This window comes from Suncus etruscus, chromosome 5, assembly GCF_024139225.1.
Source record: "Suncus etruscus isolate mSunEtr1 chromosome 5, mSunEtr1.pri.cur, whole genome shotgun sequence".
Classification (NCBI taxonomy): Eukaryota; Metazoa; Chordata; class Mammalia; order Eulipotyphla; family Soricidae; genus Suncus; species Suncus etruscus.
Genome location: NC_064852.1, coordinates 26,543,336 through 26,570,685, shown reverse-complemented (window position 1 = coordinate 26,570,685; position 27,350 = coordinate 26,543,336). Strand labels below are relative to the sequence as shown.

Here is a 27,350-nt window from a genome sequence, read left to right as displayed (position 1 = left end):
AGTAACCCCTGAGCATCACCGAGTGTGGCCCACCTCCCAAACAAACAAACAAACACATTTTAAAAGTATCAAATTTTTCTCTTTAGCTTTACAGGCTCTTTGCAACTATCAAGGCATATTTCACATAGGATTCTGATATTAAACAATAAATATATTCTGAGAGTTTTAATTTTTTGCGAAGGTGCCCTATTCACAAACTAAGATGGTTATAGTTAACTTTTAGGCATACTATGTTTCATCATCAGTCTCATTATCAGTATGAACTTCCCTACTACTTGGAAATATATTGTTTCTAGATTCCCTCCATCAGCCTGCCTCCTTGATGGGTATTTTATTTTATTTTATTTTATTTTTGATTTTTGGGCCACACCCGGTGATGCTCAAGGGTTACTCCTAGCTATTTGCTCAGAAATCACTCCTGGCTTAGGGAACCATATGGGGCACCTGGGGATCTAACTGTGGTCCATCCTAAGCTAGCATACAAGACAAACGCCTTACTGCCTTACCGCTTGCATCACCACTCTGGTCCCTTGATGGGTATATTTTTTAATTTTGTTGTTGTAGTTTGGATATCACACTTTCAGCATTGTTGACTCTTTAACTATGCCACTCTTTTGCACCACCACTTACCAAGTCCCTTGATCCCTGCCCTTTGTTACTTCATGCCCACTTATTATCTCCCTCGATTCTGAGAATTTATTTTTGCTTTGGGGTCACACTCAGCTGTACTCAGGCCTTATTGCTAACTCTGCACTCTAAGATTATTCCTGGCAGGAGTTGGGGGACTATACGGGGTTCCAGAAATCAGTGTTGGATTGGCCACCTACAACGCAAATGCCTGCAAGGCAAATGCTGTACTATCCCTCCAGCTTGATATTGAGAAAATTTAAAAAAATATCTAAATTCATCTCTTGATCATTATATTCTGTATTTTTCTAATCAAAAAGCATATCTCTAAAGTTTGAGGACCTTTGAGAGAAGGTTGATGTCCTAGCTGAGCAGTCAAGCTCAAATAAAAGTAGGTTTTACAATTTTATGTTATTTACAGTAGCAGTCACTGTAAAGAGGCAAGACTGCCCTTATTTCATTTGTTTTTACCCATTTTAAAATTGATTTTATTGATATGTAATATTATGGAATTTCAGAGGTTTGTTTAATACCTCTATTGTAGGAGTAAAATTTTCATCCCCTCCACTACTTAAGTTTTGGTGCCATACTATAATCAAAAAGACCTCTGTACTTCTCACACCCCACCACATTCTTTACTAATGACTATGATTTTCACCAAAGACCTGACCTTAGTTTATGGAATAGAATAGGTAACCCTCATTCTTTAAATATGATCATTTCTTCTAAGTATATAATTAGGAGTTTTATTAAAAATAAGTCCCGGTAAGTATGATTATAGCTTATTTTTTCTTTTTTTTTTTAATTTTTTTTTATTTAAACACCTTGATTACATACATGATTGTGTTTGGGTTTCAGTCATAAAAGGAACACCACCCATCACCAGTGCAACATTCCCATCACCCAAGTCCCAAATCTCCCTCCTCCCCACCCAACCCCCGCCTGTACCGTAAACAGGCTCTACATTTCCCTCATACATTCTCAATATTGTAGTTATATTCTCAAAATTCTCATTATATTCTCAAAATGTAGTTATTTCTCTAACTAAACTCATCACTCTTTGTGGTGAGCTTCCTGAGGTGAGCTGGAACTTCCAGCTCTTTTCTCTTTTGTGTCTGAAAATTATTATTACAAGGGTGTCTTTCATTTTTCTTAAAACCCATAGATGAGTGAGACCATTCTGCGTTTTTCTCTCTCTCTCTGACTTATTTCACTCAGCATAATAGATTCCATGTACATCCATGTATAGGAAAATTTCATGACTTCATCTCTCCTGACAGCTGCATAATATTCCATTGTGTATATGTACCACAGTTTCTTTAGCCATTCGTCTGTTGAAGGGCATCTTGGTTGTTTCCAGAGTCTTGCTATGGTAAATAGAGCTGCAATGAATATAGGTGTAAGGAAGGGGTTTTTGTATTGTATTTTTGTGTTCCTAGGGTATATTCCTAGGAGTGGTATAGCTGGATCGTATGGGAGCTCGATTTCCAGTTTTTGGAGGAATCTCCATATCGCTTTCCATAAAGGTTGAACTAGACAGCATTCCCACCAGCAGTGGATAAGAGTTCCTTTCTCTCCACATCCCCGTCAACACTGTTTATTCTCATTCTTTGTGATGTGTGCCATTCTCTGGGGTGTGAGGTGGTATCTCATCGTTGTTTTGATTTGCATCTCCCTGATGATTAGTGATGTGGAACATTTTTTCATGTGTCTTTTGGCCATGCGTATTTCTTCTTTGTCAAAGTGTCTGTTCATTTCTTCTCCCCATTTTTTGATGGGGTTAGATGTTTTTTTCTTGTAAAGTTCTGTCAGTGCCTTGTATATTTTGGAGATTAGCCCCTTATCTGATGGGTATTGGGTGAATAGTTTCTCCCACTCAGTGGGTGGCTCTTGTATCCTGGGCACTATTTCCTTTGAGGTGCAGAAGCTTCTCAGCTTAATATATTCCCATCTGTTAATCTCTGCTTTCACTTGCTTGGAGAGTGCAGTTTCCTCCTTGAAGATGCCTGTAATGTCCTGTAGTGTTTTGCCTATGTGCTGTTCTATATATCTTATGGTTTTGGGGCTGATATCGAGGTCTTTAATCCATTTGGATTTTACCTTCGTACATGATGTTAGCTGGGGGTCTAAGTTCAATTTTTTGCAAGTGGCTATCCAATTGTGCCAACACCACTTGTTGAAGAGGCTTTCCCTGCTCCATTTAGGATTTCCTGCTCCTTTATCAAAAATTAGATGGTTGTATCTCTGGGGAACATTTTCTGAGTATTCAAGCCTATTCCACTGATCTGAGGACCTATCCTTATTCCAATACCATGCTGTTTTGATAACTGTTGCTTTGTAGTACAGTTTAAAGTTGGGAAAAGTAATTCCTCCCATATTCTTTTTCCCAATGATTGCTTTAGCTATTCGAGGGTGTTTATTGTTCCAAATGAATTTCAAAAGTGTCTGATCCACTTCTTTGAAGAATGTCATGGGTATCTTTAGAGGGATGGCATTAAATCTGTATAATGCCTTGGGGAGTATTGACATTTTGATGATGTTAATCCTGCCAATCCATGAGCAGGGTATGTGTTTCCATTTCCGTGTGTCCTCTCTTATTTCTTGGAGCAGAGTTTTATAGTTTTCTTTGTATAGGTCCTTCACATATTTAGTCAAGTTGATTCCAAGATATTTGAGTTTGTGTGGTACTATTGTGAATGGGGTTGTTTTCTTAATGTCCATTTCATCCTTATTACTATTGGTATATAGAAAGGCCATTGATTTTTGTGTGTTAATTTTGTAGCCTGCCACCTTGCTATATGAGTCTATTGTTTCTAGAAGCTTTTTGATAGAGTCTTTAGGGTTTTCTAAGTAGAGTATCATGTCATCTGCAAACAGTGAGAGCTTGACTTCTTCCTTTCCTATCTGGATTCCCTTGATATCCTTTTCTTGCCTAATCACTATAGCAAGTACTTCCAGTGCTATGTTGAAAAGGAGTGGTGAGAGAGGACAGCCTTGGATTGTGCCAGAATTTAGAGGAATGGCTTTCAGTTTTTCTCCATTGAGGATAATATTTGCCACTGGCTTGTGGTAGATGGCCTTCACTATATTGAGGAAGGTTCCCTCCATTCCCATCTTGCTGAGAGTTTTGATCAAGAATGGGTGTTGGACCTTATCAAATGCTTTCTCTGCATCTATTGATATGATCATGTGGTTTTTATTTTTCTTGTTATTGATGTTGTGTATTATGTTGATAGATTTACGGATGTTAAACCAGCCTTGCATTCCTGGGATGAAACCTACTTGATCGTAGTGGATGATCTTCTTAACGAGGCATTGAATCCTATTTGCCAGGATTTTGTTGAGGATCTTTGCATCTGCATTCATCAGTGATATTGGTCTGTAATTTTCTTTTTTGGTAGCGTCTCTGTCTGGTTTAGGTATCAAGGTGATGTTGGCTTCATAAAAGCTATTTGGAAGTGTTTCTGTTTGTTCAATTTCATGAAAGAGTCTTGCCAAGATTGGCAGTAGTTCCTCTTGGAAAGTTTGATAGAATTCATTAGTGAATCCATCTGGACCTGGGCTTTTGTTTTTCGGCAGACATTTGATTACTGTTTTATTTTCATCAATGGTGATGGGGGTGTTTAGATATGCTACATCCTCTTCCTTCAACCGTGGAAGATTATAAGAGTCCAAGAATTTATCCATTTCTTCCAGGTTCTCATTTTTAGTGGCGTAGAGTTTTTCAAAGTAGTTTCTGATTACCCTTTGAATCTCTGTCATATCAGTAGTGATCTCTCCTTTTTCATTCCTGATACGAGTTATCAAGTTTCTCTCTCTCTCTTTCTTTGTTAGGTTTGCCAGTGGTCTATCAATCTTGTTTATTTTTTCAAAGAACCAACTTCTGCTTTCGTTGATCTTTCGGATTGTTTTTTGAGTTTCCACTTCGTTGATTTCTGCTCTCAACTTTGTTATTTCCTTCTGTCTTCCTATTCTTGGGTCCTTTTGTTGAGCATTTTCTAGTTCTATTAGCTGTGTCATTAAGCTACTCAGGTAAGCTCCTTCTTCATTCCTGATGTGTGCTTGCAAAGCTATAAATTTTCCTCTCAGTACTGCTTTTGCTGTGTCCCATAAGTTCTGAGAGTTTGTGTCTTTATTGTCATTTGTTTCCAGGAACCTTTTTATTTCCTCCTTGATTTCATCTCGGACCCACTGGTTATTGAGCATGAGGCTGTTTAACTTCCAGGTGTTAAAGTGTTTCTTCTGAGTCCCTTTGGAGTTCACAAATAATTTCAGAGCCTTGTGGTCAGCGAAGGTAGTCTGCAAAATTTCTATCCTCTTGATCTTATGGAGGTATGTTTTATGTGCCAGCATGTAGTCTATCCTGGAGAATGTCCCATGTACATTGGAGAAGAATGTGTATCCAGGTTTCTGGGGATGGAGTGTCCTATATATATCCACTAGGCCTCTTTCTTCCATTTCTCTCCTCAGGTCTAGTATATTCTTGTTGGGTTTCAGTCTGGTTGACCTGTCCAGTGTTGACAAAGCCGTGTTAAGGTCCCCCACAATTATTGTGTTGTTGTTGATATTATTTTTCAGATTTGTCAACAGTTGTATTAAATATTTTGCTGGCCCCTCATTCGGTGCATATATGTTTAGGAGAGTGAATTCTTCCTGCTCTACGTACCCCTTGATTAATATAAAATGTCCGTCTTTGTCCCTTACAACCTTCCTGAGTATAAAGTTTGCATTATCTGATATTAGTATGGCCACTCCAGCTTTTTTATGGGTGTTGTTTGCTTGGATAACTTTTCTCCAGCCTTTTATTTTGAGTCTATGTTTGTTCTGACTATTCAGGTGCGTTTCTTGTAGGCAGCAGAAGGTTGGATTGAGTTTTTTGATCCATTTAGCCACTCTGTGTCTCTTAACTGGTGCATTTAGTCCATTGACGTTGAGAGAAAGAATTGTCCTGGGATTTAACGCCATCTTTATTTCAAAATTTGGTGTGTCTTTTGGGTAGTCTTGTCTTAGATTAGGTCTTTCAGTTTTTCTCTTAAGACTGGTTTTGTGTCTGTGAAGTTTCTGAGCTGTTTTTTGTCTGTGAAACCATGTATTCTTCCATCAAACCGGAAAGTGAGTTTTGCTGGGTATAGTATTCTGGGTGAAGCATTCATTTCATTCAGTCTTGTCACAATATCCCACCACTGCTTTCTGGCATTGAGCGTTTCTGGTGACAGGTCTGCTGTAAATCTCAGGGAAGCTTGCTTGAACATGATTTCCCCTTTTGATCTTGCTGTTTTCAGAATTCTGTCTCTATCTGTGGGATTTGTCATTGTGACTCGGATGTGTCTTGGGGTGGTTTTTCTGGGGTCTCTTTTGGTTGGTACTCTTCGGGCATGCAGGATTTGATCACATATATTCTTTAGCTCTGGAAGTTTCTCTTTAATGATGTTCTTGACCATTGATTCTTCCTGGAAATTTTCTTCCTGGGTCTCTGGGACTCCAATGATTCTTAAGTTGTTTCTGTTGATCTTATCATAGACTTCTATTTTCGTCTGTTCCCATTCTTTGACTAATTTTTCCATTGTCTGCTCATTTGCTTTAAGTTTTTTGTCCAATCTCTCCTGCTGTATGGAATTGTTATGTATCTCATCTTCCACAGCACCAAGTCTATTCTCAGCTTCTGATACCCTGTCCCAGAGCTTATCCATTTTGTCATTCACTTCGTTTACTGACTTTTTCAGTCCTGTTAGTTGACATGTTATTTCAGTTTGGAGTTTTGTCATTTCTGCCTTCATATTTTCTTGGTTCTTATTAGTGTTCTGTTCAACTCGATCCATGGTTTCTTGGAGTCTGTTGAGCACCTTCCATATTGCTAGTCTAAAGTACTTATCTGAGAGGTTGATTAGTTGTTCAGTCATTATCTGGTCCTCAGAATTGTCATCTTCATTCTCTATGTCTGATGCTGGCCTGCGTTGTTTCCCCATTGTCACACTTGTATTGTGGGTTTTTCTACGTGTTGTAGTGGTATTCATTGTCTATATGATGTAGGCAGCACACTCCTCTGGCTCCTCCCTTTCTGGATGGGCTGACTTGCCTCTATGGGAGGGGAGTCCTCCGTGGATGAAGCCTCACACTGGGTCAAATCTTAGGCCCGAGCATGCAACAGAGAAGACAGTCCAGAGAGAAATGTTTGCTTCTGTGATATAGCGCCGTTCTTAGTGTGATTTTTCCTTCTTGTTGCAATGGAGTTCTTTCCTTAGAAAGAGTGCACGGCCGCGTAGCGAAGCGGAGCGGCCGTGCTCCTCTGAGCCTCTTTTTGCCCCACTCGCAAGAGTTTCACGCAAGAGGACAGTAGACAGACATAGACAGGTCACACTCACAGTCTTTCACAGCTGAGCCCCACTGGGCCGGTGTACTTTCGCGGATTTTCCCCGCCTGGTGTCCAGCTTATTTTTTCATTTATTCTGTATCTCTACCATTTGTTAAACTATTCATTTGACTTAAGAGGTTATTTTTTTCTGTTATAAATATTAATAAAGAAGCCAGTTAGTCATAATTTAGAAACATTACCTAAATTTTCAACTAGTGATTCTGATTTGATAGTAGTCTCAAAGCTATAATTTTTATTGGATTTTGATATTTAGTTTGAGATCACACAAAATTTATATTTTTCATTGGTTAAAAGTGATTCCATTATAGAAGTTCCATATTGACTAAATGTAGTGAAGCATTGAAAACAGTCCAAGATGAAGTGCTTATTTCCTTTTTTTTTTATAGATGCTTTCACATGAATTTATTGGGTAATTTCTTTCATAGATTGATAAGAAACAGTACAACAAAATCCTGGAACTCATCCAGAGTGGAGTAGCAGAGGGTGCCAAACTGGAGTGTGGAGGCAAAGGGCTGGGAAGAAAGGGATTCTTCATTGAGCCCACAGTGTTTTCCAATGTCACCGATGACATGCGGATTGCCAAAGAAGAGGTATCAGCTTCGGAGTTTTAACTAAAGCTACACAGTTCTAAAGATGGTCTATTAGGCCTTTCCAATAAATGATATTAGAGTTCATGCTCTTTGAATTATAGGCATTACACAATATCAGTATGACTGTAACATTCTCACTTTAAAGAAGTAAAGCTTAAAAAGGCTAAGTGGATGGAGATTAGGTGACATAGTTACAATGAACTATTAGCTAACAGAATACATGCAATGACTGATCTATGTGGTACACTGGCAACAGTGTGGATTCCCCAGTCGGCTACTGGACATTAGATAGTATATACTCATTCTTAATATTTATGCAGTGGCAGAGGAGCCAACAATCCAGAACAGCATGTGGGGGGCTCAAGAAGAACATTGCTTTAAGAAACTTAATAGAATCAAGGGACTCCAAGGAGGTGGGCCCTTTCAACATACTTTAAGGTAGACTTTTATGTAATCTTATTGGTAGAAAAGTTTGGGGAATTTTTAGATTTGTGCTGCCAAATTTAAGTGTCATTTAAAACAAAGCCAGAATAAACGTTGTTTAAAATGTAGAGCATTAATTAAGGATGGAAATGGCAAAGCAACCATTTGGGTCAAACTATTTTGTTGCAGATCTTTGGTCCTGTTCAGGAAATTCTGAGATTTAAGACTATGGATGAAGTTATTGAAAGAGCCAATAACTCAGAGTTTGGACTCGTTGCAGCTGTCTTTACTAATGACATCAACAAGGCCCTCACAGTATCTTCTGCAATGCAAGCTGGAACTGTGTGGTAAGTTCCATTGGTGGCGCCATAATGAATTCCCCTGGTAGTGTAGGGCCTTTCTTGTAACTCTTCTGAGTCTGGATAAAATTGACAAACATTATCTGAAAGTCGGGAGAAGACAAAGGCAACTGGACTTCACCTTGTGAAGGAATATATTCCTTACAGGCGATATCAGGAATTTAAAGGAAATCTTAACTTGTGTGTTTCATTTCACTTAGTATGAAGGATACTCAGAGGACCTACAGTCCCCTCCCAGAAATATTTGTCCAACTGGATCAGATGGTTCAATATACAATAATCCTGTGTAGTGGGCTTCAGATTCCAGGTCACAACCTCAGTATTCAAAGGTCTATTATTGCAGTGCCTGGGATTGAACTCAGCACCTTAAATCTGCAAGACATATCTTTGAGTCATATGCTCCAATCCTATTAGCTGTCTCCCCAATTAACAAAACAAAACTTTAAAAGAAAGATCATGTCAATAGTATTTTTTTCATACAAGCAGAATTCACTAACATTTCTGTGTTTTCTTCTTTTAGGATCAATTGTTACAATGCTTTGAATGCCCAGAGCCCCTTTGGGGGATTCAAGATGTCTGGAAATGGAAGAGAAATGTGAGTGCCCAAAGTTGGTAGTGCTTGCAGATAGACGTTGAGAATATCAGCATAGTGAAATGCTCAGAAAATAATTTAATTCTCTTTAATAAGTTTTTGACCACATAAATATTACAAATATCAACAAAAATCAACCCCATTACTAAAATAAAAATGGATAGAAATTAATATACTAGTAATGTCTTGTAGAATGTGCTATTGTACAAGTTGTCAGCTATGTAATACATACTAAATAATGAATTAATTTTATCTGGTATTGTTAGAGAAGACCTCATAAAGTATATAACATTTTAAAATTAACCATTTCAGGTAGAAAGAATAGCAGGATCACCAAAGCCTGACAACTAGAAACCAGTTAGGGAACAAAACAAAAGATTTGGAGTGTTTAAAGCACAGTTCACCAGCTGCCAAGCCATGGGCACAAAATGGCTGTGAGGTTTTAAATATTCTGAGGCAAAACCTCAACTGACATCCCAAATGAGGGACATGAAAGCCAAATTTTTATTTTTATATTTTTATTTTCCAGTAGCAGAATTGTTGCTGTGAATTCAGCAGTTAGCCATAATTTCCACCACTTCTGTAGCTTATGGGACTGACTTTAGAGCTTATTCCCCTACATCTGCTTATTTCCCTACCAGCTCTGCCTCTCTAGATCCCTTGTGTCTGTTACTGCAAAGTTAAGGCACAGAATGAATGAAAGAAACTTTAATAATTTAAGCAGAAAGGTTAGTTTAAACACCAGCTCAAAAGACATGTAAAGAGCATTTTGTAAAAACTGACGAGAGTTAAAAAGCCAACATTCCTTGCATATAGAATATTTTGACAGAGGCTAAAGGAAGAAGCAAAGTGGGGAAGATTTTATAATTGCCTTGGTAGATATTTTTATTAAATGCCTACTTTGTCTCATTTGATTTTCACAGTGGTTTTGTGGAGAAGACACACTTTTCTTTATACTAAAGATTGCTTATACAGGGAATTTAAGCTTTAAAGACTTAAGGGGCTTATTCAAGTTTCCCAGCCAATAAGTGACAGCTCTGGAGGACACAAGGTGTCAGTGGCTCCAGATGCTCTTAGATCTTGTGATATTTGGGAAGAGGCGTGGGGCTGGGCTTAATGACAACTTGAAGAAGAGTATCTCCAGAGAGCCAAGTTCTCCAGGAATATTAAGGTTCTAAAAAGGTGACTGAGGAAGGAAAACTTTATTGAAGAGGAGTTTTATTGGCAGCTGACAGAAGTAATTGATTTTTTTTTCAGTGTCATTCAAAGGATGATTTATAGCTGGGATATCCTGAATTAAAAACCACCACCACCCCCATTAGAAAAAAACTAACACCATTTTCATTGATTTCTAAAGAAGCTTGTTGGATCTATGTTTTCTAACTCCTGTGACTAACAGAGGAAGTAGTTCCCATGCTTATTTCCTTATTTAGAGCAAACAGTTCAAAATCAACCTTATAACAAAGAATAAGAAACAGTTCCCCTGAGCACTGGGCTCTGAAGAACTGCAGCATATAAAGGCATTTCAAGTCGTTTTTGATTCATAATACTCACAATATTGAACTAAGTAAGTAATGTAAGTATATACAGGTGGCAGAGGTGTTTAGAATCGGTAGATATCATTGCAAGAGCAAGGAGTTCTGTTAACCTTCACTTCTGCTCTTATAGCAAGATTTGAATTGCCTTTAAAGGAAAGAATTGAATATCTAGAGTGAGAATTTCAGGACTGCTGAACAAACAAGATATTAGTGGGAAAAGAGGCTAAATAACTGAAATAAGCATGCAAAGGGCTTGAGAGAGAATATAGCAGATAGGGCATCATTAGAAATGGCCCAATTTCCCCCCCCCAGAGGAAATAAAATAAAAAGTAAAACTTGGAGGGCTGGGCGGTGGCGCTAGAGGTAAGGTGCCTGCCTTGCCTGCGCTAGCCTAGGACGGACCGCGGTTCGATCCCCCGGCGTCCCATATGGTCCCCCAAGCCAGGAGCGACTTCTGAGTGCATAGCCAGGAGTAACCCCTGAGCGTCACCGGGTGTGGCCCAAAAACCAAAAAAAAAAGTAAAACTTGGTAAAAGTTTAGTGAATCTATAAATCCATAAGAGCACAAATGATTTGAGTTTTTCAGGTATTTTAGCTGATAAGTTATAGCCCAGAGAACCAAACCATAAAATTTGTATGACTCTGATGCTCAGAGCAGAATTTCTAGAACCATATTGCTCAGGTATGTATCCTGGCTCTACCATTTCATATCTATGCAACTGTGGATAGAAATTAATGAGTTGAATAAAGTAACTGCTGCTTGGTGAGATGAAAAAACCACTTCTCACTAAGTTTTAGTCTCATATGAAATGAGAATAATTAAAAAGACTCTCTACTCCAGTGGGTTGCTGTACTTGGTTTTGGGGTTTTTTTTCTTGGGGGGGTGTTTGTTTATTGGGCCACACCCAATGGTGCAGAGGGGTTACTCCTGGCTCTGCACTCAGAAATCGCTCCTGGCAGGCTTGGGGGAACCATTTGAGATGCCAGGAATTAACCCGGGTTTGCCCCTAGTTAGCTGCATACAAGACAAATGCCCTATCACTGTGCTATTGCTCCAGCCCCAACTGTACTTATTAAATATTAAATTAAAGTTTTCCAAAGTATCTGGCAAATCTCATATAATGCACACTGCTTGCTTCATCATTGACAAATGGTTAACCATTTTTCCTTAAAAAAGTGTTACTTTGGAAGTGTGGTAGAATTTCACCTCTAATTTAGTTGCTGTAACCAGTGTCATCTCTGTCTTCGATCAAGTCCAGGAGGGCCTGCCTTTGCTTGAAGTCTTGTTTCTGGATTTCAGTGCTTTTTGTATATTTGGAACAGACTCCATCCACCCAGGATGGCCCTTTTTTGCTTCCTGACTGAATGTTTTCCTTCAGCTTGTCTACAGGTTTCACGTCCTCTTGCAATCTCTTTCTTGCATGTGGCATTATCTTTCTGCTTCTCTGCTTCTCAAGATTCTGTTGGCTTCTTTATGCTGCAATGTCAGGGAAATCATAGATTCTGAGAACACTGCTTACATAGATCTGGTTATAGCTCATTAAGAGATTGAATCGTAGACAAGAAATAAACTCATAACAGATAATCGTGTTTGGTGGCTCCTAATCCCAGACTCGCCCTTCACCTTTATTCTGGGAGCCCCCCCACCAGGATTCAGGCTGTGACATTGTACAGCTCTAGTTTCTTCCCATCATATGTCTACCCCCACACCTCCAAAGTTCCAAACCTCTGGCTTTGAAAGATGGTCCTGGAGACAGTTCTGCAGTGTCCAAACAGTAGCCTAAAGACTTGGAGAGCAGCCTTTTGAGATTTGTCTTGTGGGAACTTTTGTTATTTCCTCTCCTAGTGTAACTAAAAGTAATTAAGAGAAGGTGCTCTTTGATGTGAATCACATCATCATGTCTAAATTAGATGGCTCTCTGTCCTTATTTTCCCCAGAAAGTTTTCCTTAAATGACTTTGAATGGTAAAAATAAAAAAATAAAGGGAGGGGGCTCAAATTGAACTAGAAATAATACAATGGAATGGCAACTTGCATTGCATACTGCCAATTCAATCCCAGATTCAATCCCCAGTACCCCATTTGTCCCCCAATCTCCTCAGGAGCTTGAGCTCTGAGCACAGAGCCAGGACTAAGTTTAAGTCCTAAGCTTTCTGGGTATAGCCCACAAATAATTTTTAAAGAAAAAGACTGAAATCAAAGGCTCTGCCTGGACCCTGAACCCCATTCTCCTCATTTTAGGCATCATGAAGCCTCATTTTAAACCTTACCAGAATATAGACTCATGGTCTCACCTGAATACTCCTTATATCTTTGATCCCTGACACTTCTGTGACCCTTCTCTAAAGGTAACAGAGAAGGGAAGTAACCCATTCTGGAGCTCCGCCTGGGAGAGGTGTCAGAGCCCCTGAGAGCTCCCCACATGAAGCTGTGGAGAGGGCTGCCCTCTGCAGGTTAGCTGATAGCTGGCTGCTGACTCCGAAGGTCAGAACCAGCTTTTGAATTTCCCAACTCTTGCCTATAGCTCATTCTGTGAGCTGTCTATCCAGCCCTGCTTCCTCACAGAGGACTCCCCCTCTGAAACAAGGGATTATTATCTAGAGTCCAAAATATTGAAAAAATAATGTGTCATTGCTCCAGGGAAAAAGCAAGAAAGTCCTGAGCCTTAGCATGTTTCTAAACAGAGGCCATAGACTTTAGAGTTAAGAAGCATCATCATGGGCCCGGAGAGATAGCTCAGTGGCGTTTGCCTTGCAAGCAGCTGATCCAGGACCAAAGGTGGTTGGTTCAAATCCCGGTGTCCCATATGGTCCCCCGTACCTGCCAGGAGCTATTTCTGAGCAGACAGCCAGGAGAAACCCCTGAGCACCGCCGGGTGTGGCCCAAAAACCAAAAGAAAAAAAAAAAAAAAAGAAGAAGCATCATGGGGTTATTATAGAAACAGGCATCTTCCCCAAATTCTAACAATCAAAACTTACACTGTGCTTTTTAGCTGGCAGGCTGCAGTGCACGAGTAGTGGTATGAGATACTCTGTAGGAACATTGGTGGAGAGAGGTTGACACTGATGGTGGGATTGGCTCTGAAATATTGTATGTCTGAAAAACTTCGTAAATCACAATGTTTTCAGTAAAAAAAAAACTTAAAAATAATAATAATTAAAAATAAAATAAAGGGACATCTCCCTGTAGCCACAAGGTGCTGGCTAAGCCAACATACCTGAGGCACTGTATTCAGATTCTGTTTCATTGATCTGGGCTTAGACCCAGGATTTGCATTTTTAATAAGCTTTTGGAATAATTTTGATGCAGGTGGTCTGGGGCCCTTTCTCTGAAAAATGCTGCTGTAAGCCAAAATGTCTGTAACATCTAAGCCCAATAAAAGGGCAAGAATACCCAAAGACAATAGAAATGGGCTTGAGGGGAAGTGCAGTTAGGACAGAGAAGGGACGCTATGACAATAGCTGGAAATGATCATTCTGGAAAAGAACTGGGTGCTGAAAGGAGGTAAAGTGATATGCATGATACACTTTCAGTAATGTTATTACAAGCCACAATGCCTAAAGGGTAAGAGAGAGAGAGAGAGAGAGAGGAGGAGGAGGAGGAGGAAGAAGAAGGGGAGGGGAGAGGGGGAGGAGGAAGAGGGAGAAGAAGAAGAAATGGAGGAAGAGGAGGAAGGGGGAAGAGGAGGAAGGGGGAAGAGGAGGAGAGGTAGGAGAGGAGGAGAAAAAAGTGTCTGCCATAAAAGCAGGCTGGGGTTGTGATTGGAAGAAGTTGATGGCAGGAAAAGAACATTAGTGATAGGATGAGTGTTTAAACATTAAATAACTGAAAATCGGCTATTGACAACTTTTTAGTTCTGTATCTTATGGCTATTCAATAAAAAAAATTAAAAAAAATAAGAAGGGATCAGGAAAAGACAGCCTGGAGGAATACTTACTGCTTTAGGATTCCATCTGGGACGATGCCTGATGGCAGTCGGCTGGCTGGCTTACGTAATGCCTCATAGATAGGTTATGCCTTTTGTCTTGGAGAAGAAATGGCAGGGTGGACCAGAACAAAACATAGATCCCTAAACATTCCATATAGTGTCTGCCCTCTTGCCACTGTGCAACACTGGGACACAGGAGCTCACTGATGAACCAGAGTAGAGGGTCAGGCCTGAAAACCTGCATGCTTTAGAGCAGGGTTTCCTAAAGTCTGAAGAACACACGACATGTTGTCCTGGGGGTTTCCTCACCAGACCTTTACAGAGTAACAAAATCTTTGCCAGGCGTGGCAGGTCAGATATCTCTCTGCTTGGGTCAGCTTCTTGGGTGAACCTGTGTGTGCAGAGCTCAGCACTTGTGTTCCTGACATGGCATAAGCCACTGTAGTCTCAGCCAGTGAATGACTGACCCCACACTCACATGTTTCCTGCCTCTGCAGCTCACTTTGTTCTGCCTCTGTCTGGTTCTGGGGTTCTAGAGTAATTCTAAATCTGCAGATATCTGGACCACACCAGTGTACTATTGGAGCAGAGCTCTGTGTGTCATCCATCCCACACAAGAGCTACTGCAAAGGGTCCGTGCCTGTAGTACCCTTGCAGATACCCAAATTCTGAGCCTTCCACCACCTGTGGGCCTCCCGACATTTATCATAGCCTTGTCTGGGAGCAGAGTGAGAGGAAAGCCCAGGTCTGCTCCCCAAGTGCATGCCAGGAAATGGAGTGGCCTGGATACAGAAGGAGGCAGTTTGGCGAGACACTTTGAGAATGGTTCCAGGGCAGAAAAAAGACTGGCTGTTTTAGCTAGCTAGTGCTAATCCTGACTATTAAGAGACTAGTAGAGTGGCTGAAGCTAATGAGAATATCACCTCCCAAAAGGGGCAAGCCAGGTTCATTCCCCTGCTGCAAATGAAGGGAAGAGCACACAGACATCTCAGAGGTTGATCTGGTACAGGAAATATGGATGGGTTTGGAGGGAAAAAGAAAAGACTCATCTTTGCTCTGAAGAGACTATGCACTTGGGCATAATTGCCAGCTCAGAGGTTCAAGGCCTGGACCCTGCCATGGAAATCAACCAGAGCAGGTTTATCCTAGACCTGTTTCTCTGAGACGTTGAGAATGGTCATTTCTCTGTGCAGAAGTGCAAAGACAACCTCCCCCCTTTACCTTAAGAAACCTGATCGACTTGTAAGAGACCCTTTTTGGCTGGACACGTGCACCAGGACTCTGCTATTAGAAGGGGAGAATCTGTTTCTCTGTTCTCTGACCATGCACACCAGAACACCCTCTGGTTGCTCATTCTAACGGTTTCTGTTTTCCAGGGGAGAGTTTGGTTTGCGAGAGTACTCTGAAGTCAAGACGGTGACAGTCAAGATCCCCCAGAAGAACTCCTAAAGAAGCAGGTGAAGGCCATCCTGCTCGCCTCTCTTCTGCTTCCCCTGGGGCCAGCTCTCAGGAATCCAAAGCTGATGTTCAGTCCTTATTTAAAATTTTCAACGATAGTGTGTAGGTCAGGCTGGACACTGTGTAGGTAAAGCAAACCAGCTGGACCATTCTTGGCACTCCGTAAAGGGAACACCTTAGAGATTCCAAATGTCGGGATTGCAGGGTGAAGGGAGGAAAACTGGTTGTCAGTTGTATCCAGTATCTCTTTCTAGAGTCAGGATGAACAAGGGAGCTGTGATTTAACGTGTTCCAGCAGGAAGAACAAAACACCTCTCCAGAGGAAAGGGAACCTGAACCTGGCCATTGTCTTCATTTTTCCCTCCCCCTCTCTGAGCTCTCCCACCTTAACATCTTGCTTCTTCTCCGTGGAGATCTGAGCTGAGCTCATTGGGGGCAGATGTTTGGGCCGGGAACAATTTTCCAAGGTTTTGCAGCCAAATTACCGTTTCATGTTATCCATCTCTTCAAAGCAAAACATGCAATGGTTTTAGTTAGAGCTAGACCAGACTGAAAATGCCAGGAGCTGGTACACTGCAGATGCATGACAAAGAAACAAGAGCTCAAGAGTCTCCTGACCTGATCTGGTTTTTTTAATATGCACATGTAGCATGCACAAAAGAGAGGAAGATGGAAATCTAGATGATGACGAGACACTCACAGCTTCCAAGCATGCACCTGAGCCCATGTGTGCATACGCAGGTGTGCAAATGAGCATCAAATTTCTTCTTGGTGGTTCTGGCGTAAGGCAGATTTTGGTGGTTTTTCATAGACTGATAAGATCTTTTCCAAAGCTTTTAAACTCAACCAAAACCAAAACAAAAATCAACCTCAGTAGTCCCCAGGATTTAGAAAAATGTAATTATTGGTGCCTTGCAGAAATATTTCTGTTTCTGATACTGGCTGACAGTTCTCATTATGTAACTATTTTTGCAATTGAAATCTATGGCAGTTTTGGCCCCAACCCCCACTTTTCTAGCACCTGCAAATCCTAGTATCCCAAGTATGACTTTGGCCCATTGTGCCCTAATATGCCCTAAATCCACTGGCAATAGATGAAAGCCTGGCCAGGCATGGAGGTTCCCTTTTCCTTTCACAGTGTTCTAGTTGAGGCTGTTGCCACATTCCCTGTTGGCCTCTCCATCATACAGGAGTGCTCCATCTCCTAGCACCACTGTTGCTACTGGCAACTGCCAGGTGAGGCAGGAAGCAGCCCTTTCCTCACAGCTCTTCTCTTCTGCTTTCCCATGAACCCACCAACTCAGTGTGGGTAATGCCAGCTTCCTGTCCTTCCTACTTTCCACCATCACATCTAATCCAGTCTTGTTATAACCTAGATGAAGTTCATTTATTTAAAAGTACCAGTTGTAACCTAGAGTATATGAAATGTGGGCAATACATATATAGCCTGATGTATTTAACGGTTTTCTGCTTTTTATTCATACGAATTTTCTATTTATAGCCCTATCTAAACGATTAAAGAAATTGCTGTTATGTACGAATAACTGTGTATTCAGTGGCCCCGCTGGTCTTGAGAGATGCCACAGTTCTGAGTTCGCCATGTGAATGTCATGATCTCTTCCTGTAGTGTTTGTCCAAGTGAACATATCCATTAACCAGCTAGTTACCCTTGAACTGCAATATAGAATGTGAAAATGAAGATTTATTTCTTTCAATTTACTTAAAAAGAAACCTCTGTGCTAGCAATAAAGCATTTATATTGTGTACTCCTTTGACTGTGTTCTGTCTTTATGTTATACTACATCCATATGGGTCTTCTCAGTTGCTGGGCAGTGACTGTCTCCTTTTATTGAACAGAAAAGCCTGAGAGAGTATCTTATAGAATGTGGAAAGGCAAATATAGCCCACATTTTCTGAACATTATTAAAAATTATGTGTGTGCCTATGGTTTTATGTGAAAGTATGATCATGTATGAAAAACACAGAATGATGATTTTCATTTAAAATAACCTTTCAAGAGCTAAACTGTAGAGATACACCTCGGCCCTTGTTCTCACAAAAACAGGCTATATGATCAGTGCTCTTGTTATGCTGCTTTGCAGTACTTTTATTTATAGTTCCTGCAGTAAAATGATGTCCAAAGCTGACACCCTGATGCAGTATTTTTGTAGCTGTCAAAGGTACACTGTAAATGAGTATTACGTGACCTCTTGAGCTTGCTTGCCTTCTATATTCTAAGAGGTAAACGTTTAGGGAACAATGTCCATTCTTTATGGTTCAAACTCTACTCTGGTTCCAGTCAAGTAACTTAAAACAAAAACTGCTCATGTGTCCACAGAGGAGATCAGAGTTGGGAGGAAGAGATGTGATAATCTTGTCTTGGTATCTTTGCTGTGACTGAGGTCTTTTCTCACAGTGACACAGACTGAAGAACTCTGTAACACAAAAATGTGAGTCTATATAGATTTACCTCAGGTTCAGTATTTTGAACCATTGGGAAAAAAATGAGAATTAGTAGGGCATGAAGTAATTCTTTAAAGTTCTCTACAAAGGTGCTAAAGTGGAGTTTACACAACAAGAACTCAGAAACAGACAGATGATTTGATGATTTATGAAAGTATGCTTCTCCAAATTCATATCTTTAGACTCTTTAACTAAAGACAAATGAAGATAGAATTATAAATGTCATTAATGAATCTAACAGATACTCACTCATTGGCCATCAGCACTACATATTCATGGGTTATTTCTTTGTTAACTCCTAAGACTTTCATTGGACCCTTCATCTAAAATATACCTTAGTGCATTTTTTAAATACAGGATTGAGTCACCATGAGATACCTCAGCACATCTTATTGATGACTTCGTTTTTCATTCTATTATATATAATTAGGATCTGGATGTGTTGCTAGGCCTAGGGAGTAGAAAGAAATGATAAGTTTGTAGACTGGAGTAAAACAGAAAAGCCATTCAATAAGAGAGATTTTTGAACTAACTTTAATCAAAAAGCAGTGGAATATCATAGATTAGGGGGCAAGAAGACTGCCTTCTGGTCAAGGCTCACGTCTCTGAAAAAGAGATGGGTTGGCAGGAGTAGACACTATGTGCTGGCAGTTATTGTAAACAGTGGTTGTTGGGGTTTGAAAAGAAGGAAACAAATATATCAAGCATTCACAAGAACTTGAAAGAATATTTTAAAATAAAAAGTAGGGGGACATTTTCAAGTCTGATTGCACAATAAAACGGCAGAATTTGAAACAAAGATTAGAACTTCAGGCTTTGGACTTTTACCTTGGTCATGATGCTGGTGGTGGTAGACTGGGGTGATGAGATCAGACACGAGACCGCCAGGAGGCAGTTGGAGTAGGAGATTGGAATTTAAGAGTTAGAGAGGGATTGATCCAGGTAACTGAACAATGGCAAGAACATACCATGGACAGTTCTGTGTTCAGAGTCTGAGATAGACAAAGAACCAGACTGAGAAAGGAGGAATATAATACAAATGAAGGCCACTTGTATCAGAGAAAGAGGAAAAAGCAAAGGGGGTTAAAGCACAGAGACACAGAAAAGGGGTCCTAGTAGAATAGGAACTGGGGAGCACAGGTGGTTTGAGGAGTACTGGTCCTTGGAGATTTAACTGACCTCCTAGAAACAAGGTGTCCAGCCTACAAGAAAACTTTGCACAGGGCCACATGGCCTTCAAAGTACCAGTGCAAGAACAGCCTTCCCGAGGTCTTCTTGCTTGCTGCCCACCACCCACCCACCCCTGCTTTAGCTTTTGCCACTCCCAACATCATTGATAAAGGATTCTTGAACTCATAAAGAACATGGGCACATTAAGTTAGCAAGAAAGGGTGGATTACCTACCTGGGTCAGGATGAGCACCTAGGAAAGGGTGTGCAGAAATATGGAGAATTTGGAAAGATACCAAGGCTCTGAGAACTAGGGGCAGAAGCCCATGACTGTGAAATCTGATAGAGCCAATTGACTACATTCTTGGCAGGGGGGTCAGGGATGCAGGTGCAACCAGAGCACAAGCTTTCATTGCCAGTGAGTGTGTTTATGGAGTCTCTGATTCATTTCTCTAGTTGTTTTTGGCTGACTAATAATGTACAGGAATATGTAAAGTCAGACGCAGGAATGCTCAAAATATAATAGGAGCAATAAAAACAGTAACAAGATGATAGGACTTGAAAGTGACCCATCCACAGTCCTGGCCTCTCTCCACAAATATGTTAGTATGAGACTGAGACCATGCAGTGACCACCCTCATAAAACACCTCAGAGTGCTAGATCACAGCCAGGAGTCGGTGACTGTCTTGCTTCATTTACTGTGACTGCTTGCGAGGCCCAATATCTGCTCACAGTAGGACAGCTATCCAGCAGAATAACTGAGCTGCAAAGGTCAAAGGTTGTGACTCCAGAAAAGTGGTAATGAGGACTTTCTCTGCCTTGTACAAATCCAGGTGAATCACTGAGCTTCTGTGGCACCTTGTGTGCTCTTTAGTGGGTGTGATGAATTATTCCAACTCTGTCACTGTTGCGTGAAGATCCAATACCCTATGAGTGGGACGTTTCTTGCATTGCTTTGAGACCTGAGGCCCTACACTCACCTGTGAACAACTCAAGAGTTAAAACAAAATGCTACCTTTGGTTTCTTAAGTCACAGGAATCTATTACTTCTCACCCAGCTCAAAGGCCTTCATGTACACTGCTCTACCACCTCTCTGTTCCCTCCTCCCCAAGGCTGATCTGTGCACTGAATGCGTACAGATACTGAGATTGTGAGACCCACAGGCTACAGCCAGGCGGGTTGTACACTGCTGTGCAGTGGACATAGGCAGGGAAGAGAAGCCTGGGAAAATCCACTCTGGAACGGCATGAAGCCCTCTTCCCAAACACGAACATCATCTACTTCTTACTTGGTTATTGGCCAGATTAAAAGGAAGATCAGCTTGCCATTTAGCTTTGATGTGAAACTGTTTGGATAATGTTTCCTTTGGCCATTTATCTATGTAGCAACAAGGAACCTGAAACCAGTGTGACCTGGGCCCCATTCCTGCTGGAGCTTGAGCGCCTCTTAATGGTTTCAAGGTCTTTGGCCTTGCTTGTTTTGTTTGCTTCTCCAGAGCAGGTCTCTGTCCTCCTACTTTTTCTCCTCATGAGAGAGATGTTATTTATGAAACACATTTGAGTTGCCTAATTTATTTTACAACATGATTTCCCTGGTCTGTTTTCAGAGATTCACAGCTGGTTTCCTATTTTATACTCAGAGTAGGACTTAAAAAAAAATACAACCATGCAAGCACACCCAAGCTGCAATAGACAGAAACCACTTGCTTGCCCTTCACTCTGTCCTCACTGGGGCCAAATTTAGGACCCTGATAATCTTTGATTCCAGTCAGGTTTAAAGAAGGATAAGAAAGAATACTTTCTTTGCTCCTCTTGCTCCTCTTGGTAACCTAGAAAGAGAAAATTTTCAATTCCCTTGGAGACAGTCAAGTGGCAATTAGGAAGAAAACATTGTGTTCTCTGGCTAGCCAGTTTGGCCAACCCAAGGGCAGGGTCTATTTGTTATACAGCTAAGATCATGGTCTCCCATTCTCAAGTTAGATCCATTCATAAACAACAGGATTCGTGTAAAATTGAATAAATTCCAGATGCTACTTGTTAATACAATTAGCTCATGCTCCCTAGTGACCCTGAGGGAGGTGTGATGTCCACAAACACTCTCAGAGCCTGCAGCAGTGGACACTCCCAGTCCCTAATTGTGTGATTGTGTATGCTACAAGAAATGTGTGGCTTGCCAAGGGGAATTGGGGAAAGGAACTTGTTAGACATGATCTAGGAATTTAGTGTGCATTGTGTGTGCGTGAAGTGTAGATGGATACATACTGATTCTAGAAAGAAACTTCATTATATCAGGAACTTCTCCAATAGGCAAAGGAATAGGATCCTGGAGGACTCCTCTGCTCACTAGTTGCATGCTCTTGGGAGTTAACTACTCGAATTCTCAATTTCTTCCTTGAGAGGAGGCAATGGGATTTATTTCTCTCATCTGTTCATACTGACCATAGAAGAAGAAAATGTAAGCAGGAGTCTCAAACTCAATTACCTGGGGGCTGCAGGAGGCAAAGTCGGGTAATCCTTGAGTGCAAAGTCAGTAGTAAGCCTTGAACATTGGGGGGTGTGACCCAAACAACTAAAACAAAACAAAAATAAAGATTCCTCTAGGGCAGGGCCACAAAATGTTGTACAGAGGGCGTTTGCGGCCCGCAGGCAGTGAGTTTGAAACCCCTGATTGTAAAGGATTATAGGAACTTCCATTTCAGAGTTTAAATAAGAGCAGCAATTCATGATTAATATTCATGAGCAATGTATTCCAAGGGCAGTTACCAATCTCACCTGACCTTAGAATTGGTCTAGCACTTATGCAGTTTGCAATCCTAGGTAGAAGCCACGCAGGAAGATACTTCTGTGTTAAGATCATCTAGGGACAGGATGTTGGGTGAATGCTGAGGCATTGGTTGCATAATAGCCACTTAAAAGTCCACTTCTGAGATCAGGCATATAAGTCCAAAGGTGGAGCACTTGAGTGAGCACCAAACTATCAGGCTGCACGACTGGGTTGAATATTTTCAGGATTGGCCCCCACAAAAAACAAACTAGCAAAAAAAAAAAAAAAACCCATAAGGGTCTGTGGAAATAGACTGGTACTTAAGACAGTAGACATGCAGGCACAGGAACCTGAGTTTGACACAGAGCACTGTATGGTTCCCCGAAAACTGCTGGAATCCCAGAACAACATCACTTTAAACCACATGACCTAGTTGTCCCAAATATCACCAGGAGAGTCCCTCAATCCCCCTCCAATACAGAAATCTCCCCATAAAGTTAACTAGCTTGTTAATTAAAATAATATCATATGTTAGAGCTTAGCTTTTCTCTGCCTAGGGAGAGGATGTGTATGATCCTACCTGCCCTTTACAGTATAGGAGGCAAGAGTGGTCAACTGGTGAAGAAGGCTCCATATTAACTCAGAAGAGTTATTTGCCACATGTTCCTGAATAAAGGCTAACTCTGTTGAGGTTGTGCTGCTTCTGGATCCCTGGCTCAGGCTTTTTTACCTTAGGCAGCCTGTTTCCTCATTCAGAATTGAGATGAAAACCCCAGAAGTCATTCTGAGCAGAGAGACATGAGGTCTTTGGAGAAAGCAGTTCTTAAAAGGCCTCTCATCTCCTGAGACTGACACCATCTACTATCCCCATCTGTCCTTTCTTAGGAGGACTGATGGCCCATGGTCAAGAAAGTTAAACATGGCTGCTTTTACACGAGCCAGGACCTATGTGAGATCAGCAAATTCTAAAAGACAGCAGAGAATAAAACTTCCCAGAGCTCCTGCTGACTGCTTCTTCTGCCCTTACCCATAGAGACTGTTATTCTTACAAATGAGTTGCAAGGCTTACCCCTCAAGAACCTTGAAGAACCCCAAACCAGCAGCCCCCCCTTCAAAACTCAATCCTCAGACCTCAGTTAAAGGTATTCTTGGTGACCCATGATTCTACTTTAATCTTTCCCCCCATTTTTCAAAATAATTAATGCACAAAGCAACATTCATATTAGAAAACCTTGTCTTTTAATTTTTTCCACTTACCCTCAGCAATATTGAGGTCTTTGTAATAAATAAGCTTGTCAAGTGTTCTTTTCAGGAAACTAAACCAGAGTTTTAGTCTTGTTTATTCAACACATTGTTTTGAAATGTTTTGATAGCCTTCAGAGCCCTACTCAAGGAGAGAAGGTCCTATCTCCTCTAATTAAATATTTTTCTGTTCAGATGATCAAGAAGATTTTGGGAGATGTTTTTATACATGGGTTTGAGTCATGCATTGAGTCTTCAGCACAAGAGCCAGAAAAGTTTAGGCTTGTAACAAAACATTTCAAAGAGTCACTAAACAGTGCTGGTTAGGAAGAAGATCTTGAGGCTGTGTGCAAGAGGCCCACCAGAGAAGGCTCACCTATGGGTGATTGCTATGTGTGAACAGATTTAAAATAATGAGGGAGAAAGATCCACTCAGTGAGATGGTGGGAAATTTGGAGATAGTGATTTTGTCCCAGTGCATAAATCTGCCTAATTCATGGCAGAACCATATGCTCACATCCATAGTAGCATCATTCACAATAAGGATGGTAATAACCCTCATTTCTATTGATGGACATATGGAGAATCCATGCAGCATAATAGTATTCACTCAGAAAAAAGGAAAATTATTTAATTTTATTTATTTATTTATTTTGGGGTTTGTGGCTGCATCTGTCTGAACTCAGCATACTCGTGGCTCTACACTCAGGAATCACTCCTGGAATTTTCAGGGAACCACATAAGGTGTCAGGAATTGAAACCTGGTCAGCCAAGTGCAAGGCAAAGGCTCTATCCACTGTACAATGATGCCTGGTATCGCATGAATAAAATTGAAAAGCTACAAAGTTATATCAACCAGACACAAAATATATGGGTGATTAAAATTACCCAAAATATGTGAGTTCCTAAGATAGTCAAATTCATAGACATAGAAAATAGAATGATGGTTGTGAGGGAATAAAAAGAATGATGAGAAAGGAAGAGTTTTTGTTTAATGGATACAGACTTTTAGTTACCTAAGCTAAAAGTTCTGGACTTGGATATGATATTGATTTCACAATAATGAATTGGTGTAAGTAACTCTTTAGATTTATACTCACAAAATGGCTAAAGTGGCAAATTTTATATTAGGTGGATTTTACCACAAGTAAAGAATATTGCTCATAAAAATATTTGATAAATTTATACACTTAGGACTGACCAGGAAAAATTATCATTTATTTCTTTTCCATTAAATTCAAGTTCATTTAATAAGAAAGGTGCTTAGATCATGACTACTTGCCCATCACTACAGGGTGTCTTGCAAGGGAAAATAAGAGCATTTCTCATCTGCAGGAGTAGGTGTCACTTGAGATTAGGCACATCTAGGCCTATGCATAGCTTCTCATGCTGGGTCTTCTCTACCTCTAATTAGCGACTTTCCATCTTTAACTGTTTGTGGTATGAGGTGGATTCAAATGCACCTGAAGGTGCTCAGGGACTACTCCCAGCTCTGTGTCTGGATGTCTCTCCCCCCAGTGCTCAGGGACCAAGAATGCCTATGATTGAACAGAAGTGGCCACATTAAATGCAAACACCTGGATCCTTTATGATTTTTCTGGCCCTTATTTTTTTTTAACTTTGTTCAAATTCCTTTAACAAAATATACTAAAATTTCTTTCAGTAAATTCAAGGCTATTTTACTTTCTGTGTGCAAGTCTATAATTTGCACTAAACGGTTGGTTCCCTTTATCACTTACTTAGTCCTAAAATGGCTGAAAAAGACAATTATCTCTTCAAGTACCTCTCATTGAAAATGCTAGTTAAAATAGAAAAGATTTAGAGAAGGATAATCTAATAGAATTTTAGAAGTTAAAAAAAAAGGGTCATTGAGATGTTTGGTCTAGTGCCCTCACTATATTGCTATAGAAAAAAAAATGGCTCCTCAAAGTCAACCTTAAACCCAGGACTGGACTCTTCAGTCCAGTAGCTTTTTCCTTTTGCCTCCTGTGAAAGAATTTGTTACTGTACAGATGTTAAACAGAATCACTAATTTTGTGCTTCTACAAGAATCTCTTTTAATAGCACTCATTAACCCATTGAAATGGGTTATTATTAACCCATTATTATTAACCCATCTATTAAGGCAACTATTCCATTCACCAGATTATCATGGAAAAAATAGGGTTGCAAGAGATCAGGAGCAAGAAAATCTTTCTTGTGTAGAGAAGAGCTAAGAGGGAAGTATGCTAGTGACAACAGTGGGGTGAGAGTGAGAGGTTTCAGGATTTGACCCTGGAAACCCAGTTGTCCCTGCTGTTTTGTTTTAAGTAACTGTGTGACTTGGCTCCTACCTTCAGCATTCAGTTTCCTTATATGTAAAATATTTGGGAGGATTTTTCATAGAGGCTGTTCATGGAGGAAGAGTTGTCTCTTAATCTGGTATCAGAGTCACCATGGAGAACTGGTTAGAAACAGTCACCCTATTTCCATCTTGCATGTTCTGATTCAGTTGCTATGGATTAAGAGGTAGACCTCTGTATTTTGTGATTCATCTACTTTCAATGTTTTGAATAAGAGTTGGCAAGGGAGAAACTCAAAAGAGCTAAAAGTCAGGAGTTTCTTTGTACATTGGAATATTTCTCTCCAAAGCTTCATCATTGTTTTTCAGCTCTCCAGAAATAAAACAAAGATGTCTTATGAAAGTTTCCTAAAGGTATCATGAACATTTTTTTTTTCTTTTTTTTTTTTTTTTTTGGTTTTTGGGCCACACCCGGTGACGCTCAGGGGTTACTCCTGGCTATGTGCTCAGAAGTTGCTCCTGGCGTGGGGGACCATATGGGACGCCGGGGGATCGAACCGCGGTCCGTCCTAGGCTAGCGCAGGTAAGGCAGGGGGCTGTGGTGTAATTGAAACAGTCATTGAGTTTATTGTATCTCCTGTCCTCTGATGAGAAGATCAAAACAGTCTTTATGCCTCACACAGAGCTCGAATTTACTCTGAGTTTATTGCTGGCATGTGCTATGTCTTGGCCCTGTATCTAGTGCTGCCACTGTCTTGCTAAAGCTATTGTTGTTTAGGTCTGGAGGGGTAGGGGTGCCTATTCACTGGAGCTTCTGGCATTGAATAGGATCAGGAAATATTTCTTCCATGGTGATCAGTGGCAGAACTCCCACAGGATGTCAGGATGTCTAGATAGATGAGAGGGGAGCCCTCAAGTGCTTCAGAAACAAGTTTGACAAGGTAAATCAGAATACCTTCCTCCAACCATCACCATGTACTTCCTTCTCTCCTTTCTCTATCCAATGCAGCATTAAAAATTTAAACCCAGGGACTAACACAGTTGACTGATTTCCTATCTGCAAAACATCCCTGAAAAGGAACTAAAAATTCTAGAGTAAGGAGCCTTCATTCTTTATATTTGAGGCAGTAATGGCCTTAAATTCTTCGAGGAATTGTCCCTACCACCCTTAGTTTCCTCATATCCCTGCCTTTAGCTAATAAATAACACAATGAAGCTTCACCAGGGGTCTGCTTTTAGACAAATTATCTTTTCAACACTTGGATCAGTTTACTTCATAGCTTGGTTGTTTCCTGTTTCTCAGCATCCAATTGGCTTGGCTCAGTGCTGCCAATGAGTATGGGCTTTGTGTGTGAGCATAGGAAACATTCCTTTACATTACTTGAAATTCAACATATTTCTGACATGGAGCTCCCATGGGGCAGCCTATGTGGTGTGGGGGGGGGGGGTCCTGAGTCAGAATCCAGGCACCTGGATTCTGGTCCCAGCTGCTAGCTGTCTTCACATCCTCAGGGTGAGCTATGTCCTCCACATATTGGCTCC

At 40.7% G+C, this 27,350-nt stretch overlaps 2 protein-coding genes across 2 annotated transcripts in view; one reads left to right on the top strand and one right to left on the bottom strand.

The window, feature by feature from the left end:
- The window catches only part of ALDH1A2 (aldehyde dehydrogenase 1 family member A2), a 102,446-nt gene extending 86,144 nt beyond the window's left edge, over positions 1 to 16,302 (top strand). Inside the window, exons 10-13 of the mRNA XM_049773659.1 lie at positions 7,426 to 7,590; positions 8,203 to 8,360; positions 8,893 to 8,967; positions 15,807 to 16,302. Coding sequence (XP_049629616.1) covers positions 7,426 to 7,590; positions 8,203 to 8,360; positions 8,893 to 8,967; positions 15,807 to 15,879 — 471 coding nt within the window. The 3' untranslated portion in view covers positions 15,880 to 16,302. The remainder of the gene's footprint in view (positions 1 to 7,425; positions 7,591 to 8,202; positions 8,361 to 8,892; positions 8,968 to 15,806) is intronic.
- AQP9 (aquaporin 9) overlaps positions 1 to 27,350 on the bottom strand; it is an 837,480-nt gene that overhangs the window by 231,232 nt on the left and 578,898 nt on the right. The gene's annotated exons all lie outside the window — the stretch shown is intronic.